This window comes from Silurus aristotelis (assembly GCF_946808225.1).
Source record: "Silurus aristotelis genome assembly, chromosome: 12".
Taxonomy (NCBI): domain Eukaryota; kingdom Metazoa; phylum Chordata; class Actinopteri; order Siluriformes; family Siluridae; genus Silurus; species Silurus aristotelis.
The window spans coordinates 12,320,252-12,340,911 of record NC_139585.1 but is presented as its reverse complement, the minus strand read 5'-3'; the positions used below and the strand labels follow the sequence as shown (position 1 = coordinate 12,340,911).

Here is a 20,660-nt window from a genome sequence, read left to right as displayed (position 1 = left end):
TGCGTCCGTACCAAGATACAGAGACCAGTTGCTTTTAAGCTATGCAAAACCACAAAGCAAACATTCTCTATATTGCTTAATGTGGGTGTAATGAATATGATCACTTACTAAAAGGAAAAAGGTTAAAACAGCTCACTTCCTTATTGGAGAATTCAATTCAAAGCCCATCAGAGGTAAAATGTCTAATTCTATTAGTTAAAATGCTACTGCATTTCTTCACATATCCACATTATATTAGATCACAGGCTGAACTAATGATAGACTATAAGGCAGTACTCCCAATTAGTAGAATCAACTGATGAGTAGTGACTTGATTTGTTAAATCCATTCATTTATAAAAACAGCGATATCTAGAACATGACAGGTGACCTTCCATTTACACAGAAACTGAGCTTTTACACACATTTCATAATGCTGATATCACTATCAGTAATGATGCACATTTACCACTATGTTTTTATACAGTGCTTTAAAGGAACATGTGGAGTGTCTACAATCAGCAGCTTTGTGTTCTCATTAAACCTTCATTTATTTGTTCCAATTTCTTTATTCCTTTTTACACCACGTTACCCTGCTAAGGCCCCAAAAACTTTGTCCCAGTGCACGGAAAAAGGTTGTGTTCACGTAGTCACGTAGTGTTTAACTTATCCATTCAAGTGAATTAGTTTATTGGAAACTGCTCAGTGGAAGAACACAGTCACTCTCTCCAAAACAATTAAAAACAAGTAGCATGATGCATACATGAATAAGCTAGGAGAATGCAGTAGCTGGGTTTACGTTTACCCTTTTTTTTTTTTTTTAAGTTAATTTTCCATTCATTCCTGCTTTTTTTTTTGTGTGTGTGTCTCCATTTTGATGATGCATTCCGCTTGGCACAGTGAGGGCTAAAAATCTAATGCAATTAAGAGTGAAGCTACAAGCTACTTACAGAGCAGTGATTGCACTCATTTTTGTCCTATTTCTCTCTTTTTTTTGGTGTGTTTAAACAGGGACATGGAATCTCTAAACATATGACCAGAGTGGACAACTGTACAGCCAATGTAGGAATATTTCATACATATATATACTTATATTCAAATATTATATATATATTCAAATATTATATATATATATATATATATATATATATATATATATATATATATATATATATATATATATATATATATATATAGTTTAAAGTGTTAGGCCTGTTGAACTGTCCAGTGTTGAAAGGCCAGCTCAGTTCTTCTGACTTCATCTAGACTTGCAGACTTCAAATCCTATAAAAAAAGATTAAAGTGCAGATTATCAGCATAAAACTAACCAAGTAGGAAATCACAAACTAACAAAACATATCAGTTAACGTACAAGTTTACTGTTTGGCTCCACCTCCTCCCCGGATGACCGCTGGCTGGTTATTGAAGATCCCCGCACCAGGGCGGTTGATGTTGGGGTGGGTGGGAGATGCCACAGGTGGCTGGCCTGGTCTGATGGGTTTGGCTTGATTGGGAAGCAATATGTGGTGTTATTGGGGCTAGAAAATGAAATACTATACACAAACAATGCATATAATCAGCTTAAAGTAATATATATTCCAAAAAATTAAAAATTGTGCCCCTGCCATAATTATATTTATCATGATCCATCTTTCAACACCTCAATATAATCACATACGTTGCTTTATATATTATTCTATTTTCTTTTTTCTATGACCTTTAAACCACATTTCTCTAAACTAGTCTAACTTTTATTGAATGATGCTAACTGTTGCATATACCGTAGACCTAAACTGTTTTGAATGCCATCTAGAGGTTGGCTGAAGTATTTTTTTTTATTAAGTCTTTTTCAAATCCCTAGAGATTAATGGAAAAGACTTAAATTAACCTTTTAATAATGTTCTATATTTATTTTCAAATATCAGTTGTGTTCTGTGCATTAAAATTATTCAATTTACATGAACACCTCCCCTTGAGACAAAATTGTTTCAGAATTTTTTTTTGCATTGCATTACTTAGAACGAATTAAGTAAACCTATACAAAGATCATTAACTAGAAGGCTTGACTCGTGTGTGCTTTATGCATGCTGTTTTCTGGAAGCTAATCAAACACTGGCTCCAAATTCTCTTATAATTGGCAGAAGCATTGTCCTTGTAGTTAAAGATTGTCTATTGTGTGTACCGATCTGAGCCGAGTGTCCTCTGCGTCCCATGGTCTTGGCTCTGACAGCTTCTTTAATGCGGTCCACCTCCTGCTGATAGCGCTTGCGGTCGCGTGCTGCATTCTCTTTGGCCTCCTTCAGCGCGGACTCCAGAGCCTTCACACGCTCAGCAGTTGCACGCAGACGTTTCTCCAGCTTAGGCAGCTCACAGCGCAGATCTGCATTATCACGCACCAGCTGCAAGCAAAGCAAGGATATTTTATGAAATGGTTAATTTGAGCAAACCTAATATTTACCAAGAAAAGAGGGAGGTCTTTCAAATAAGCTCCTTTTAAATCACTCTAAATAAATTCTTCCACCAATGTAGCATGAGACAGGTAAATGTGTCCATGCATAAATGTAATGTCTGACATTAAAAGGCAGATTTAAAGTATAAGTAAACATTCTGATTGTTCACGAGTGAGGGAAGGGTGGAACGGGAGATTGACAGACGGATCGGTGCAGCTTCTGCAGTAATGCGGTCGATGTACCGGCCTGTCGTGGTGAAGAAGGAGCTGAGCCGCAAGGCGAAACTTTCGATTTACCGGTCAATCTACGTTCCTACTCTCACCTATGGTCATGAGCTCTGGGTCATGACCGAAAGGACAAGATCCCGGATACAGGCGGCCGAAATGTGCTTCCTCCGCAGGGTGGCTGGGCGATCCCTTAGAGATAGGGTGAGAAGCTTAGTCACTCGGGAGGAGCTCAGAGTAGATCCGCTGCTCCTCCACATCGAGAGGGGTCAGCTGAGGTGGCTCGGGCATCTGTTCCGGATGCCTCCTGGACGCCTTCCTGGGAAGGTGTTCCGGGCGCGTCCCACTGGGAGGAGACCCCGGGGAAGACCTAGGACACGCTGGAGAGACTATGTCTCCCGGCTGGCCTTGGAACGCCTTGGTGTCCCCCCGGAAGAGCTGGAAGAAGTGTCTGGGGAAGTCTGGGCATCTTTGCTTAGACTGCTGCCCCCGCGACCCGGCATCGGATAAGCGGGAGAAGATGGATGGATGGATAAACATTCTGATAGTTATTATTGTGCAGCCCTAAGTACAGAGGATTGTGTGTTTACCTGCTTATGGACTTTAGTGAGCTGTTCCAGATTGTTCTCCAGGAAGGAGATCTTCTGTTTCTGAGCAGCACTGCCACCAGTGTCATCTGAGTCCATCTCGGCGCTCTGCAAAAAGCCAAAAAAAAAAAAACTCGCGAATGAACACATTATATAAATTTATCCCATTACAGGCATTACACGTGTGTGTGTGTGTGTGTGTGTGTGTGTGTGTGTGTGTGTGTGTGTGTGTGTGTGTGTGGTTGAGAAAAAGATCCAATATACCATTAGAATTCTAGGGTTATATTAAACAAGTGGGATAAATTAGTAGACTAATTTATTACTCGACCATCTAACACCATGATTTAAATGACACATTTAACAAACAAAAGTGCAGATTTTACATCAATCTGGGTACAATATGATTAAAACCCTTATGGGTCCCTAATGTTATTTACCAAATAAAATAAAATAAAAAAATGTTCACCTTCTTGACCCGGGTTGCCAAGTCTTGCACAAATAATTTCCGCAAGTTATGGAGTGTCTGCAGCTCTTTAGCCTGGTGAAAATGGTGAAATAAATAGACTGAGCACATGAGCACACAATCCTCAGATATAACCTGAAACTCCCTCAGCAATAAGAATAAATAACTCACAACTGTCTCTTCCAGGCCCTTGAGGTCTTGTCTGGCCTGCTCCCTTCTGTCCTGCATAACCCTGTTCTCACAAACACATAGTTAAATACAAAAAAACATTTTGAAAAAGATGGGGGGAGAATGAATAAATGAATAAATAAATAAATTTTCAGCTACTACACAAAGTAATGTACACTCAAGACTCAAAGCAAACATCTGGCATGTGTGACAAACACATACGTGAGCTCATGCAACTTGCGGCTCTTTTCCTGGTCCATAGATTTGAGCTTCTCGTGTTCGACCCGGAGACGCTCCTGCTCCAACATAATCTTCTGGTTCAAACTGTATACAAACAGAGACAGAATGATAATAGATTATTAAAGATTAAAAGGTGATTACTATATCAGGGCTTTTGTAATCCATCCCTATTTATCTACAGTCTTACTCCTGTAGTTCAGTAATAAGCTTCTCCTTATTCTCGAGCTCATCTCTCAGGCTGCTGAGCTGCTTCTGATGAGCCTCCCTGTGGTTCTGGATCTGCTGCTCCACTGCAGCCTAAACACACAGACACACATTCCATTATGAGTCCTGGCATCAAAAAAGAATCAACAAACAAGATTGAGATGTTTAGCTGTGATTTATGTTAGCCTAAAAACATAAGCTAAAATTCCCCAAAGGCTTAAGGAGAAATAAAGAGCAGTTGATCAACATACACTCTGTAAATAACCTAGTACATAACAGGTCAAGATTAAGCCTAATCACACCTGCATCAAATCATGTTCTGTAGTCATTTGCCAGATACTTGTTTTAAAGCTATTCTGGTGGCTTGTGGTGTCCAAGAACCTCACTTGTTATTTCTTTCATCCATTTCTTATATAGCTTTTTATTCAATGGGTTCTTTATAAATATTACTTATCAGTTATTTATTTGATTATTGTGATACATGTCAGTCTCAAAACTATTGTACTAATTACTTATGCACACAATCCTGACTCTAGCTAAGATGGAGATATCCATTTGCAATCTGGTTTCCAAAGGCACAGGATTTTTATTCCTAAATCATTAATTAATTTATTAGTAGGTTTTCTTTCACTCTTTTCATAGAACTGAGCATAGATCAGTGTGAAAATATTTAATTAAAATAAACACAAAATTAGGCAAAAAACAAAAGCAAGAAGAAATGTGATTATTTATTATTTTCTCTACCCTTGTGAGCACACAACTCTCTGTATGTTGTTTTAGTTTATCATATAACTATGTATTAAAGCAGTTCCCTGGAGGTTATTAGATGGTCATTTGACAGGCAGGCAAATGGATTTTAAATGAGTCAATAAAAAATGAAAACATTTTTATGAAAACATTATTGTGGATAAATAAATAATAAATCTAATGCATTAAAAAGCTGTTTAGCTGTAACACTGATTACAGCACAGGAACTAATCTGTAAGTGTAAACTTACTAGATCATGTAGTCTATTGAAAATGTACGAATACATTAGAGGGATGGTTTATAGTTGCATACCTTGACTTCATTGGCTGACTGAATCTCATTCTCTTTCTCCATAGCGTGGACTTTCTCTGTAAACAATTACATGCAACAAATATTCAGAAAAGAAAAATACAGAGGCAGATTTCCACCAAAGCAATTTTAAGAGACTTCTAAAGCTTTAAAAGCTTTAGAAGTCTAAAAGCTTCAAATGGATATATTCAAGTTAACTGTAAAATCCAATAAACAAACAAAAAACTAGAAGTGTGCACCTACCCTGTGCATTGATTTTGACAAGTTCCTCGTTGAGCGAGTCGACATTTTCCTCCAACTGCCTCTTTTTGTGTTCCACATTCTGAAGGTACTCTGTTAGAGACTTAATTTTAGCCTCATGCTGCAAAGAAAATAAAAATCATACTTAAATGATTCTTATTTATTTGTTGTACATATATTTTCCCCTTAGTTTGTTAATTTGCAGTGCTAATACGTGCACTTCTGTTAGATGCTAGGCTGCATTTCTTTGCTGTGTACCTGAACTAAAGTCCTATCTATCGAACACGTAGGTAGGAGTTAAGATATAAAATTGCATAAAATGAAGTGTTCACCCGTATAAATGGCAAATAAATCTAATAAATGTCTTAGTTTTTTAGTCCTATTGCACTCATGTTAGTTACCTGAGAGATGCGAAGCTGGCATGCAGCCAGCTCCTTCTCATTCTCGTCCATCTTCTTATTGCTGTCGGTCTGAGCCGTCTCCAGCTGCTTGCTGCGCTTCACCAGGGTCTTGACCTCCGACTTCATCTTACTGATGTAAAGCCTTGCCACAGTGAACTCTTCATCAATCATCCCACTGCCCTCATGCTGCTGAGAGAGAGAGAATGACAGAGGGAAAAGTATGAGAAGTTTGCCAAAATAAAAGTGACAAAAGAGAAAGACAAAAAGCAACTGCTGGTGGTGTAAAAAAAATAAAAAATAAATAAATACTAATTTGATTCTGTTGAGGTGAAAGACATGTACAGGGCCAAGTAAAGTTCCATCCCAGTTGTCGCAACACCAGCATTCTGCAAAGGTTCTGAAGCACAGCCTCTCTGTCACCTACCTTAATGTCATTGCTGCCCACAGCAATGCCGATCTCTGCCAGGTCTTTAAGCAGTGACGACATCATTTCAGATACCCTCTTCTTCTGGTGGTTAGTCATCTCCTTCAGCTTCTGCAGCTCAGAATCTAGAGAGGCCAAAACACTCTGGGGGGGGGGGGGGAACAAATATACAAATCTATAAGCAGCAGTAAAGATAAATTAAACAAATGTTACTGTTACTCGTCAGCTCCAACCTAATATAACAATTAACAAAAATAAAAGCATATTGCTTTAGCGTAATTATTAATAAATTGCAATGAAACTGCACTGAATACTCTGCATTAAATACCCTGCTAAGTACTCCAAGTACAACATTGTCTCCCATTTTGAGCCAAATTAAAACATTCAATTGTGTATTAAATTGTATAATATCTACACACCGATTTCTGGTTGAGTTCCTCACTGAGGGTCTCAAACTCTTTGGTCTTATCCTCCACCTCCTGGCTCTTCTGGTCATAGTTGACCGCCAGTTCCTCCAGTGCCTGCAGCACCTCCTTCACCTCCTCCTTAGAGGCTTCATTCTCCATTTGCAGCCGCATCAGCTCGGCCTGTAGGTTGTCATGGTCTCTCCGAGAAGAAGCCAGAAGCTACAGAGCACATGTGTTCATTAATGCAGCGCACATGTTTTAATCACAGAGCGAACAGCACAGACCTGCAGAGACTCACCTCCTCCTGATCCAACATCTGCTGCTTGAGCTTTTCAGCAAGCTGAGACTGCTGATTTATCTCATCATCCTACAATACAAAGAATAGAATTAAACAAATAAGAGCTAGCTAGCTAGTAATAAATCTAAATAAAAGTAATAAATAATAGATAGCTAGCTAGATAGATAGCAGTACCTTATCATCAAGCTGCTTGTAGAGTTTTGCCAGCTCAGCTTCACACTTCTCTCTCTCAGTGTCCGTCAGACGGACTCCAGGGATGTTGGGAGTGGACGCTATCTTGTCATTATTCATGGTATTATCCAGAGCCAAAACCTCAGCGTTGGCCTTCTCTTTATCATATTGCTCATCCATCGGAACAGTCTCACCTAAAACCGACCACACATCTTATAACACACTAATAATAAGGCTATTTATATTGTGCTCTAAAGGAACACGATCATACATAATGTAGTGAGGGGATTTTTACCATTCCTCCAGCGGTTCAGCTCATTTTCCAGCCAGGTAATAGTGTTGCGGAGCGTCTTGTTCTTCTCTTTCTCCTTCTCATATTTTTTCTTCCACTGTTCTGCCGTCAACTCCACATTTACAGTCACCGTGTTCTTAATGGTCTTTGCCCTGAAGACAGCATACGCAAACAAACACACTGTTTGGTGAAAACTGGAAATATGGAGCAGATTTTAATTTTCTTATGCAAGCACTGAAAACTAAACTCACAAATAATCCTATTTGGTTTATTTTCCAAAGTTTGCAAAGTCTGGAAACCAATTTGCAGATTTAAAGAATTTGGATTTAAGTATGTGATATGCGAGTATGTCCTCACCTCTGTCCAAACATGAGTGTAGATTTGGTCTCAGCCTCATTATAAGAGGAGGGGGAGCAGCAGATGACAATGGTGGTCCTGCAATTACCACCCAGAGAGTCCTGAAGAATCCTAGTCATCTTACTGTCTCTATACGGAACATACGTCTGACAAGACGCATATAATATGAGTGAAATAATAAAATGACGCAGAAATTTCATGGATGCACAGTAGAAATCTGGAATGGTATCATCCATATTACTTAGAATTTTTTTATAATATGAAAATGTACTAAACATACCGATCCTTCAGCCAGTGCAGAAATGACATTTCCCAGAGAAGAGAGGGACTTGTTAATATTTTTGGCTTCATCCAACACCGCTCCTTCAGCTCCGGTTTTACTGACCTACACACACACACACACACACACACACAGGTAGGACTACATAACCGCAACAGCCTGGATAAGAGAACAAGATGGAGAGAGCTACCAAAAATTAGATCAAAACTGAAATGGTGGTCAGGTTTACCTTCTCACTGCCAGCCAGATCGACCAAATACAGCTTCCCACTTAGCTTTTGCTCCGTCTGTGTGTTCTCCTGCTTTACATTAATCAGGAAGATACTGTGACTCCTAGAGCTGTGCTCATTCATGTCTGGCAAAAACACACAGGAGAGAGAAACAATTGTTACTTACATGTTCTAGATTTTATTGTGACTTTCATATACTGTACATTATTCGGTAAAAACAGCTTGGGGATTTTTTTTTTTCAGCTCAACGTTAGACGGTCAAATCCGACCTGCTGCAAGCCCTTCAATGTGATGGTAATTTAATAGAGAATCTAAATGGCTTGCATATGCTGACGTTTACCACCCTGCTTTGTTTTGAACAATTACTCATGCAACATGGATTTTCTGTCAGCCAAACACAGCTTGAATCACAGGCAATTCCAGGAAGAAACTCCAGGACTGTTGACAGCGGGGGGCTCTTAATACATCCCTTTATACTCCAGCAACCACAATAAATTTAGTATACTAAAGCACATCCTGTCTGACTTTCAAGACTAACACACCAATCAGAGTGCTGAGATTTACAAGATAACTAATACTTCCTGGGTAATTTCCTCAAGAGTGCAAACTTCAAGAACTTGTGTAAAAGTTTTCCAAAAACAGTCAGGGAAATGGAATGCTTAGTCTTTTCTTTAAAAAACAAAACAAAAAACAATTCATACACCAAGATAAGAAGTAGATGTCCTACAACTACCAGCACAGTACCATGCTTTTCAGAGGGAAGTTCTGTATACCTACAGTGTGCGGTATAAGTGACATTAAAAGCACCAGTGAATTAGATTCAGGAATGTTGGTGAGCTTAATCAGAAGAATCATAGCAAGAAATCCAGCCAATAATGTGTTGTGTTAAAAAACTGATCACAGATAACAGGCTAGAGAGCATAAACCACCTATAAAATGTCTGGTCAGTTGTGATCCTATGGCCTGCAGTGGTCTTTGAATGCTGATACACTATACATTTAATAAAGTGGCAACTCAGCCTAGTGGTGGGATAGAAGGAAAAGTGCTTGGGCATACTTGTCACAGCCACATGTCTATTGGATTTGCCCTCATCGATGGTGTCCATCACCTCATCTGGGCTGCAAACAAAGCGCTCAGTACAACCCTGGACAGACAGAGAGAGAGAGAGAGAGACACAGACAGACAGACAGACAGACAGACAGACAGACAGAGAGAGAGAGAGCATTAATTATCCCTGTCTATCCCTACACACAACCAACCAGCCTGCTTTATTCTGATACCATTGTTCATGCCTTATGCTCACCTTGACATATGGGACCCTGTTCTTGTCTTCATGCACAGACAGATTTGTCTTGGACACTGCAAGTGAGAGATATTTTTGAATGAATTGAAATTTCAAATAAAGAAAAGAAATATTTCAAGTGCAATTTGAGTACGCTGTATTTACAGCAATTATTGCCAACGTCACACTTACCATCCAGCAAGTCTCTGATTTTATCAAGGTAAATTTCAAAATAGGAGACCTAACAAACAAAACCAATCAATGACATAGGCGTTATTACACTTTATATACAGTGGCCCCGAAGCTGCTTGAAGTTTTAACTTATTTACCTTGATATGGAATTCCAGGTTTTCATCCATGGAGTAAATGTAGTTAAATATGTCCTGTACAATACGCGGAATGATTCCCATTCCATCTGGATCATGCAAATTACCCTGGAAAAATATAAAATGTGTTTCTTAAGCATGATTCATTATTATGCATTATGATTTAGTTATGCACAGCTTTTTGCAGCTCCACTTCTTACCTCCATAGTATGTGTTTTACCAGATGAGGTCTGTCCATAAGCAAATATTGTACCATTATAGCCCTCAAGAACATCTACAAATGGGAGAAGGAATAAACACATTCAATATGTGAAAGTGATAAGCAAAAAAACGTAGATGTGTTATGATGCGCAAAATTCAAAATCAGATTATGGTCCGGTAATTATCCCACATATTCATGTTCATGAAGCTCTGGAAATGTCTATCTCAGTGTTCTCAAACTGTGACAGTCCTCACCTTTAACAATCTTCTGAGCACAGGCGTTGTACACCTGCTCCTGGTTAGTTTTGGACTGGAAAACACGGTCAAACATGTACGGCTTTCCCTGAAAACCAAAGAAAAAAGAAACGGATGAATAATTCTGCATCTTTCTCTCCCCGTTTGTTTTCACTGGATAACAGATAAAAGATCGTTTGTGTTAGACGAGAGCAGATAAAGACCTTCTTCATTCAGCCACATTGTGTGTAAAAGCAACTGTAGCTGGCTGGATGCATCTTTGGCTAATCAGCCGACTGCTGTCATGAGACAGGGCATTCGCAATAAAAACACAGGCAACCTAACTGTTTAGCAGTCTGTGTGGTGCCAAAGGAATTAAGCAATTGCCATTTAGAAATCGGCGATAAAACGAGTCTGCAGTTAAGCAAACTTTGTTGTGATTAAAGAACAAGGCCTGTTATACAGTCAGAACGTGTTTTAATCTCTGTTTATTCATGTTTACTACAAAATGGTATTCAGGGTCTGATGTTGAGGCAAAAACATTTAATGACTCAATGCATTACATGTTTAAACTATCTTGATTGTGTAGATCAGCAGTAAAGAAAGAAAAAAAAACAACTAACGATGTTTTGGAGTAAATGTCCAGTCAAGGAAAAATGTATAAATACAATACTCAGAAATTACCAAAACCCTAATACAGGACAGTCTGAACATTAGATCTCACCACTTTGTGCATTTTGGGTGTGGCAAAGACAATCACTATTAAATGAATAGTTGTTATAAATCTATTTATAATTAGAAAAAGACTAACAGTGGTAACAACATCTGCTGCCACCTTCAGGTGAAAGGACAAACTGTCCGTGTTTGTTAGCAGACAATCAATCATACATCCAAAGAAAGCAGTCATGTGCATTATTATATCCATCTGCGAGCCAGATTTGGCTCTGGGGGATGTACTTTGGACACTCCTTTTAAGGCAAATGCACCATAAGCACCAAAAACACGAACGGCCCCATCTGTGTAACTTAAATTATAGCCTATACAGTCACTGGTCATCCCAGTTGATGATGATTAATGCTGATGCTTAATCTCACAACAGATCCATAATGCCAGTGAATTTGGCACAGATTTAAAGTTTTGATTTCCAGCCTGGTTTATTCCTTTAATTATTTTAATGGTACTGCACGGTGCCAGCTGGCCCAACAGAAACATTGCATATACAATATAAGCAGAGTCATCGAAAATTTTGTTTAACTGCAAATATTTTAAACAAATTGTACAAGAGAAGCTACAGAAGAACCTGACACACTATAGATCTAGCTTGAATCATAGCCCTTAGGAGTGATAAAGATGCCTAATCCAAAACATTCACATTTGAAATAATTACAAACAAACTAGAAATGTATTTGCTTTATACAATTGCAAAGACTCATAGCTGTGTGCTTGACATTATTAGTTCTATTCCTATATGACCAGAGTCCAGCACGTTGTCAATGCTCATAACATCCACCGGACCATGCCCTCCATCCAAAACCAAAAACTTTACACATTATGTACACATGTAAACTTTAAGTAGAATATAAAGAAAAGAAGGAAGGAGAGCAAAAACAATTCTCCATGCAATCAGTCACTCTGTCTACACCTAAAACACAGGCACTACCTGCTGCAGATCAGGAAGAAAAAAAGATTCATGAGACGAGCCGCATTTATATGCAAATGGACGTGAGATATGCAATGTCGGCAGAAAGCATCCTGCTGCGCTGTTCATAACTGTTCATGAAGCAACCACGCTGTGTTCGATATTGGCAGAGAACTTGCTGTTCTATATGGTGCAAAAATACAGACGAGGTATTCTGCACCAAACTGGTTCGGTCTATAGAGTGGACATGCTTTAAAATCAGATCTTGTGCAGAACAATGTGCAAGCTGTGAGGAGTTACTGCAAAGAGTGTGAACATCAGCAATCTTTGTGCTTATTCAGGAACCAGCCATTTGACAGAATACAGAGACTACGGGAAAAGGCACACGTTTGTCTCCCAGGTGGCAGAACGGAAAATTTTTCATCCTCCCAGGGGACTCAAACCTAAATGATGGCGAGGGACATCAAAACCACCTGTGATATCTGTCTGGAAGAGATGGAATGCCAACTGTGTATGAGCTCATAGGGGAAGAGGGTAGATAGCACTCTCTCCTGAGTGTGTTCTGCTGCTGTGCTGCAGCATTACCAACACTGGCTGGTTCACGCATTTCTGTGTATGTGTTCACCCTCCCTGGTTAGCAAAGGTTGTGCGATAGGGCAAAGCTGGCTGCTAGGTGGGAACTGACCAAGAGAAAATTAGGTACAAGAGAAGGGAAAAATCCTAAATAAATTAATCTTTCAAATAAATAAACAAATATCTGTTACTCACATGTCTGTGAGTAGTGCCTTGCCAAAATCCACAGCCAACATCATGGTTTATATGGAAAATAAAACAAATACAGTCATGCCTTCAAAAAAGTAAAAAGATTGTGTGATGCCTAGGTAGCGTCGACAATATATTGCATTTGTCCTGCTAGTACACCAGTACTACCACACAGAAGTACAAATATCCTGCCAATTCCCACCGGAGAAGCGTGACAGGTCTGATTGTGCACTACTACTGCAGGACCGTTAGGAAGACTGACAGCAGCTCAGGAACACTGTCTTATAAATTATTATTTTCTTCTCTGACACCCAGTAGCTTTACACAGGAAAATTACCACGAAGTGCAAGACTCTGGCCTTCTAAGATTGGAATTGATGACCCCTTGTCGGCAATTTAGCTCGATCATTAAATTTTTTATCAAGTTGGCAAAATTATAACAGGGAAGGTTCACTGCCCTGCTTGATCTAATTTGAACATCAGCCATTGTAGTCACATCACCAGCAATATAGAACTAATAAATAAAGTCTGAAGAAAGTTGATTCATTCATTCAAATTTTGCAGATTATTGCAGTCGTTTGAACCAAAACACGTTCATTTCTTTAATGAAACTAAGTTTAGGAGCTTAATTATTAGTTGACAGCTTCATCAACCGCATTTCTGGGCAAATCATATATTTTGTAGTGCGAACTTTGCCCTAAAAAAAAGAGTCCCATTACAATAATTATTGGTGCACTCTCTAAAAACTCAGATTTATAACCTAATGTTATTGACTGTAACCAATAATATAAATGGAACAATTTCTGAAGATATTTTGGTTGGTGTTAAATCCTGTTTGGTGCACACATTTACATTTAAAACGAATTGATCATTTATTCTGTTGTCCTGGTTTATCATGACTGATAAGTACTTTAGTAAGAGTAACCATGGCTTTACTAAACATCAGACACATGAATCGGCCCTCGGCAAAGTCACGTTGGTCCGTCTTATGTAAGAATAACTCCATCCTTTTTTTCCCCCAAAAGCTTCATCAAAACACCATTTAATTTAACATAGCGTACCCGGTCTCAGTAATGGCTCACTCTGGACAGTACATACAACACTGGAAGGCATAACAGAAACAACTGATGCTTAAACGGGAAGTCCTAATGTTCATAAGAGGAAAACAGACATCATGTTCCAGCAGAGGAAAAAGTTTACAGAGCTTTAATTGAAACTTGAGCAGAAAAGAAACAATAAAAATGGTAGAAATGATAAGAATCAGGATTAATTAGGAGAAATATACTACAGAAGTACACATACAGAAGGAGGAGGCTTTTTTCATTCAAACTGCCACAGATGTACAAAGACTGATTTGCTTTTGAGTGACGCTGAGTGCAAAAAATTGAGCATGCCCCTTTGGGCAAAAGTGAATGAGGCAAATTACACATAAAAAATAAACTCACCATGTGATGGATCTACAGTTTCAGTTCCTGTTTTGTCTACGCTGGTAGATTGTATTGAAACATTTCTCCAATTAAACCATTCTGAATGTGCTGTAAATAAGCTTTTTATTTCTCCCTTATTCCCTTTTTAATTTGGTCCTTAAAATCAGCACTCCCCTTTTTAATGTGTCTTTGGTTTTAACTTGGTTCCTCCTGTTCTTTCAGACAATCTTCTCAATCTTCATTCTCAAGCACACGCATCTACCAGATGATACACCCTGCCTTCTGCAAATCAGGGCATGGAAAAATCTTTCTCCTTCACAAACTCTTACTGCAGAACTCGTGTTTCATTTAGAACTACTTTATTTGTGGATAAATGGTAAAGCACTGGTACATCTTAAACCCAAAAACTATATGGAGATGCCACCTTTTGCACTTGACCCTTCATACTAAATACATTTGCACAGGTTTTGACCAAGGACCAAAATAATGACCTGTTCAAAACAATGCCTTTCTTTGTCTTTAAGTGCAAATCTCTGACAATTGGCACAAGAATGAGCCCCAAAAAAATGAAATGTGATTGTAACTGAGTGTAAAATTGGGATTTTATTTTGTCTAACTTGCCATGAGAGATTAAAGTAGACCGGGTGATGTATGATGGACAAGCCGCAGCTGTGATGCTGTGCCAACTGGCCTGGCTAATAAAGAAAAACCATGAATTAAAATGCCTGAGGAAAACATATTTATACATCACACAATGTTTTATTAGTGTGTTATATTTTGCTGACTGATTGTAGCTCTATTATGTGATGATCTCGTTCTGCGTTAATGCTGCCAACGTTAGCAAACAAGAATGCACCAACAGCGAGCGAATGAATAAAGCAGGCCGTGCGAGTTGCGGCTATGTGGGTGGCTAACCGGCTAGCGCGCTCTCCCGCTCAGCTCACTATAATAAACCTTTACGACCAGAACCGGACACGACCACGAGGAGTATCTTTAGTCTACCGTCCAGCAAGCAAGACGGGCGTGAGCGAGTTTTGCCCTGTGTTGGCTTGGCTTTTGTCGCAGTTTTGGGAAGGGAGGGCCAGAGGATGATGCTACACATCTAGACCAGGCTAACTAGCATAGCCCAGCTAGCGCGAGATTAGCCTGCTACCCAGTCCAGAGTTAGCCAGAAAGTCATTCACGCACATTATAATTGTTGCCGCACAAATACAGCTAATGACTTTGCCAACCGAGTGTGTGATTCTCAAGGTTATAATAAAGTCTCGTTCATTTAACGAGCAAATCTCGCTAATAAAATGTTCGGCCCGAAGCCGGTGTCTTTTTCGACAGGATTTGGGGACTTGGCCGGCCTACAATGGGCGAGTTTCCGTTTGAAGACGAAGCTCCAGCTAGCTCCAGCCAAAGGCTACTAGCCACCTAGCAGGAAAAAACCCTGCATTTCCGCCGACTTACCGCGATCACCACGCTGTCATCTCCTTGAAATTTTGGGATATATTTGTCCCCTCTTTCCACCTCGGAGCCGTTCAGTGGCCTAAAGCGGCACATCACTTTGATGGTGCACTCCGCCGGGTCCGCCATCTTTCCCCCAGAGCTGATGGGGTGTCACTGCCGAGATCCGAGATCCTGCTCCAGGAGGAGGCCGCGCCCCGCCACGCTCTGTGCAATTTCACAATACACGCGTCTGGGTCAATTGAAGTGCCTTCGAATATATATGTTTTTTTAAATATTAGTAAATGTATCTTTCTCTTCAGTTTCACTGCCCCGCTAGTCGTCGAGCCATCGCACTGGCGGGGTGTGTACCTGAGACCGCACGCACAGCCCGGACCCTGCCGCTACAGCTCTCGGCGCCGGAGCTCGGATGCTCGATGACGTCACCGCCGTGTCCCGAAGGGGCGGCTGCGTCTCATAACAACAATCACGAAAGCAAATATCACTACAGCTCTGATTCTCCTTCTGTCCACTGGTTCCTGCAGATAAACCAGGGAAGATCCTATCCGCCACGTCGGAAGGTTATGTTTGGACTTCCGCTCGATGTCGTTGGTATAAATGGTTAACTCATTGAGCTACAATGGCTGTGGAATTAGGCCTGGCCACATGGAGGGGCAGGGCACAGGGCAGGGACACATGCTGGGCCAAATGAACAATTCTGAGATCATGCTGTATAATAAAAGCATCAATACATAATCCCATTAGGTCAGATGGTCTTAATCTTTTATGTTTTTTGCAGCCAGACCCTTAATGATGGTAAAATAGTAATAAAACTTAGGGACATTAGAAACAGCCAGTCTTCATAAAACATACATCTTTGTCAGGGTTTGCACTAGATCCAGGGCCTTTCCAGGAACACTGGGTGTGAAGTAGGAGCCAGTTCTGCCAGCTCATTTCAGAAAAAATAACCAACACACACTCGAAATGTCAATAGAAGTCGCCAGATGATTTCATACAATCGTCTATGTGTAAATGTACTCATTATGATTTATTGGTTACATTGGTTAATGGTTAAGATTAGAGATGGGAAGTAACGAAGTACACATACTTCATTACTACTTTAATAGATATTTCTGGTATAAGTACTTTACTTCATGATTTATTTTTTTGGAACTTTTTACTTTCACTCATGACATTTTTTGACACAAATAGGCTTGTTACTTTAGTTTTCATCGATTTGGTTATATGATCAATGGGTTTTTTTGCTCGTTACGCACAGTTTTCATCCCATCAACCTATTTCTTGTCATTGCACTGCTTTTTCAACCTAACACTGGTGCATCATTTCCAGGCTCTCACACACCACAGACTAGTTTACGAAGCTAACAACGAGAAAGGGAGAAGGCAACGAGAAGTATGGGGTTAACGTAGATGAGACAGAGGAAGTCAGTGATGTAAACTTGACTGAGAACAGAGACATTCCTGATCACCTGATCATCATCATCTTTTCCCTGTTTGTTGTCTGTATGGTGGTTGTTTGAAATTCTTTTGTATTATATCCTAATATGATGTGAGGTCCAGTTACCAGCATGACACTAAAACAGGTAGTAGTAATGGTTACGTTTCACTTAAGTACATGTCAGAGCACTTAACTGCTCACTTGTATAAATTATACAATTGTAAGTTGCTCTGTATAAGCAAATGACATGAATGTTAATCTAGAGATAGTTTCTAAGTTGCAAAACTGACAGACCATGCACGCATGCAACCACACACTCACACCTATGGGCAATTTAACATAACCAGTTCATCTACTGTCATGCTGTCATGCATTTGGAAGGTAAGTAGAAACTGGAAAACCTGGAGTAAATTCAGGCAGACACAAAGAGGCTATTCAGAGAAACTCTACACAGATAGGCACTTGAGCTCAAGATCGAACTTGGGACTCTTGGGGCTATAAAGCAGCAGTGATACCCAGATCACTCTCATACCATTGTATTTCATGCATCACATTTGCTTTATGAGGTCTTATAATCATGTACACCCAGAAGCCAGGCCCAAACCAGTTTTTATCTATTACAAACTAAATCTTATTTTTCTTTATATTATTATTATTATTATTATTATTATTATTATTATTATTATTATTTATGCTTATTTTTTAATTATTCTTTTCAGGTTATTTAAGTGACAAATCAATTGGATATAAAAACTATAATCACTTAACTATTATTAGTTCCCTATTTGACTGTATAAACCTCAATGTTTCAATAGATTTGTCATAAATAATAAATTTTGATGCAGTCTACGTTTGTCTTTTTCACCTCTATAAAACCAAGAGCAGCATAATATTACATTACATTACAAAAAGTGAGTAAAGCAGTTCTTCGCAGCTGCATGAGTGACAGACCTGGTGCATTATGGAGTTCTGATACAAACGCCCATATTTGTTTTGATCCTGAGTCTTAAAACAGGGTAAACAACTCTGTATAAATATGATGAAACCAAAATCCTGTTCTGCTATTCATGGCTGAGATCAGCACTTTGTGTTTGGAGGCTGGAAAATATTTTACTGTCGGGACCTGTAGGGCTGGTACTTACACTCTATTGTTGTGAACTAAATGCTTTATAAACACAAAAGGTTTTGTAGGGACCCATTTTCCATTGAGGACACTTTACTTTGAGAACTAAATCTTAGGTCTGTGCAATATTGTAAAGTTCTTCCAAAATGCAAAATCTTCCCCTTTAGCAGAAGTTATATAGATATCTATGTAGCATTCATTAAGCTTAAGTGGAAATGAGGTGGTAGCTTAATGATTTAGGCATTGAACTTTTGATAAAAAGGTCATGAGTTCAAATCCCAGCCACACCAAGCTGCCACTCCTGGGCCCCTGAGCAAGGCCCTTAATTGCATAGCTGCTCAGTTAAAAGAATGAGATAAAGTGCAAGTTGCTCTGGATAAGGATGTCTGCCAAATGTCATAAATGCAAAATGTACCAAAGAATCACAATGCTGATCGGAGAGTGTTTTCCCTGCTCCCAACAAACCTGATTTAGCTAATCAGATATTTTACAGCCATTTTTGAATTTAAGTGGTTGTGGCAGGACAGGGGACGCTCCAGGACACAAGTATGGAAATGCATTAGGCAAACAAGTTTTAGAAGGCAAATGGAGTACAATGGAGTGCGAATAGATATGTGCCTACAGGAAACCAGAGTGAGAAGAAGAAAGCTGCAAGTGGAAATAAAACTTTGGATAAAGAACGGGTGTGGGCATGTTCGTACTTGGATGCCAAACACTAGCTGCACGTGTAACTCTCAGTTAACTCGTTTTTTATACCTACAAATCTACCTGGTAGAAATTTTGTAATATAATATATGTGCATCCTAATAGCCTGAATAGGTGTCTAAACTGTTTAGAATTGGTTTCAAGTGTGTTGATTTCGTTTTCGTTTCATTGTGTTAAATAAATATGATTAGATTCCAGCATGATCTGTGGAATGCAGAATGTCTGTTTCAGGCCCTGTGGTTGGAAAAGAAAAAAATATCAGTGGCTGAGCTTTTTAAGAATCTGTCACATGAATAAATGAAAATGTTAACATAAAAGTCCAGTCCAAACAACTGAGATAATTAAAAACCTTCAGCATTACGCCATTAGCGTGGTCTTGGCATATCCAATACAGTTTTATTAACATATTAGATAAAACCGCACACATCTTAGATATCATCTGCGGGAAGGGCCATGACTGGGGTGGTATGTGTGTGTGTGTGTGTGTGTGTGTGTGTGTGTGTGTGTGTGTGTGTGTGTGTGTGTGTGTGTGTGTGTGTGTGTGTGTGTGTGTGTGTTTGTGTGTGTGTGTATAAAAACACTTGTTCCATTTGGATGTATGCCTACATGCCACACAATCTTTATTATATACATAGCCTACATCTGAATGTAGAATCTTATATCTAACATATGGAGCTTTGTGTGCCCTAAAAGTGGTGCCATTCCTAATGTTCAACGATTTAAAAAATCACGTTACCACATGCAATATTCATTTATTTAATATATGATTAATTCATTCATAGAGAAATAATAAACATATTGAAAAACAAAACACAGTCTAGCGCCTACCTCTGTTCATAACAAAGTACTGCAGGTAAGCACACTTCAATGTTGTAAATCACTACACCAGCCTGCTGAAGTTCTCATATATATTTATCTGTTAGTTATCCACATCTTTTACTTTTAGTTCCGTTCAGGTTGGTTAAAATGTAAGAGGTTTGTTAACCTTGATATGCCACAACAACTCAAATGATCAGTCAGACTCTGAGATAGGACTATTCTTTGTTTGTGTAGGTAAGCGTAAGAAGAAGTGACTAGAAGATTGGCAAATTATTTGTCTGTGTGTTTGTTAAATAACATTTTACTGCCAAAATAGACAAACTGCTTTCAATTTCAAATTCAAAACAGTATATAACAAATGTATTTTTTTTTTCAGATAAAATGAAACTCGATTTTGTGATTGTATTCATATATAACATTTTTACATCACAAAACAATATATATACTGGCACATTTGCTCCGTCTTGTTTATGCACAAGACTTTCAATATTTTCCCCTTTTATGTGACATTAATATGTCATGTCCATATATTGAAATTTGAAATGAATCTCATGGAATAAGTGAGAGCAATGTTATTAGATTTCATCGCTTTTACACAAATGAATGTAGGAAATGGTACAAACACTAACCCATATAAAACCTGATGCAAACTTGTTATGAATTTATAATGTTGTGTGAGACATTTTGGACACTCGCGCAATGCTAGTGTGAAGTGTCACAACAGCACAAGGATAAAGTCCGAATCACAGTGTTGTTTGGAAAACAAAGCATTTACAACCAGGTAT

At 39.0% G+C, this 20,660-nt stretch overlaps 1 protein-coding gene across 4 annotated transcripts; it reads right to left on the bottom strand.

The window, feature by feature from the left end:
• Positions 1-1,123: 1,123 nt before the first annotated feature.
• kif5bb (kinesin family member 5B, b) lies at positions 1,124-16,430 on the bottom strand. Of its 4 annotated transcripts, XM_083555786.1 has the most exons (27): positions 16,143-16,421; positions 15,795-15,998; positions 10,534-10,621; positions 10,278-10,351; positions 10,081-10,185; positions 9,944-9,992; positions 9,773-9,828; positions 9,526-9,613; positions 8,470-8,594; positions 8,241-8,345; positions 7,961-8,106; positions 7,607-7,755; positions 7,315-7,505; positions 7,141-7,209; positions 6,855-7,061; positions 6,436-6,579; positions 6,012-6,200; positions 5,614-5,731; positions 5,374-5,429; positions 4,298-4,407; positions 4,093-4,194; positions 3,874-3,934; positions 3,706-3,777; positions 3,243-3,347; positions 2,161-2,377; positions 1,351-1,482; positions 1,124-1,262 (listed from the first exon to the last, which is right to left on the bottom strand). In XM_083555786.1, exons 2-26 carry the CDS (start codon positions 15,918-15,920, stop codon positions 1,355-1,357), a joined length of 2,880 nt encoding a protein of 959 aa, XP_083411912.1. In that variant the 5' UTR covers positions 15,921-15,998; positions 16,143-16,421; the 3' UTR covers positions 1,124-1,262; positions 1,351-1,354. The 4 variants fall into 4 exon arrangements, with proteins under 4 accessions (XP_083411912.1, XP_083411913.1, XP_083411911.1 ...); XM_083555787.1 differs by having other exon boundaries at positions 6,012-6,197; positions 15,795-16,430; XM_083555785.1 differs by having other exon boundaries at positions 3,706-3,934; positions 6,012-6,197.
• Positions 16,431-20,660: the final 4,230 nt, after the last annotated feature.

Bases quoted from the DNA above. Each gene is read 5' to 3' on its own strand.
- kif5bb (XM_083555784.1), bottom strand. From the start codon at position 15,920: ATGGCGGACCCGGCGGAGTGCACCATCAAAGTGATGTGCCGCTTTAGG. The intron at 10,186-10,277 runs GTAAGAAGTGGA...ATATTTTTCCAG, and splicing joins GTAAAACACATACTATGGAG to GGTAATTTGCATGATCCAGA. The intron at 3,348-3,705 runs GTGAACATTTTT...GGCTTTTTGCAG, and splicing joins TGGCAACCCGGGTCAAGAAG to AGCGCCGAGATGGACTCAGA.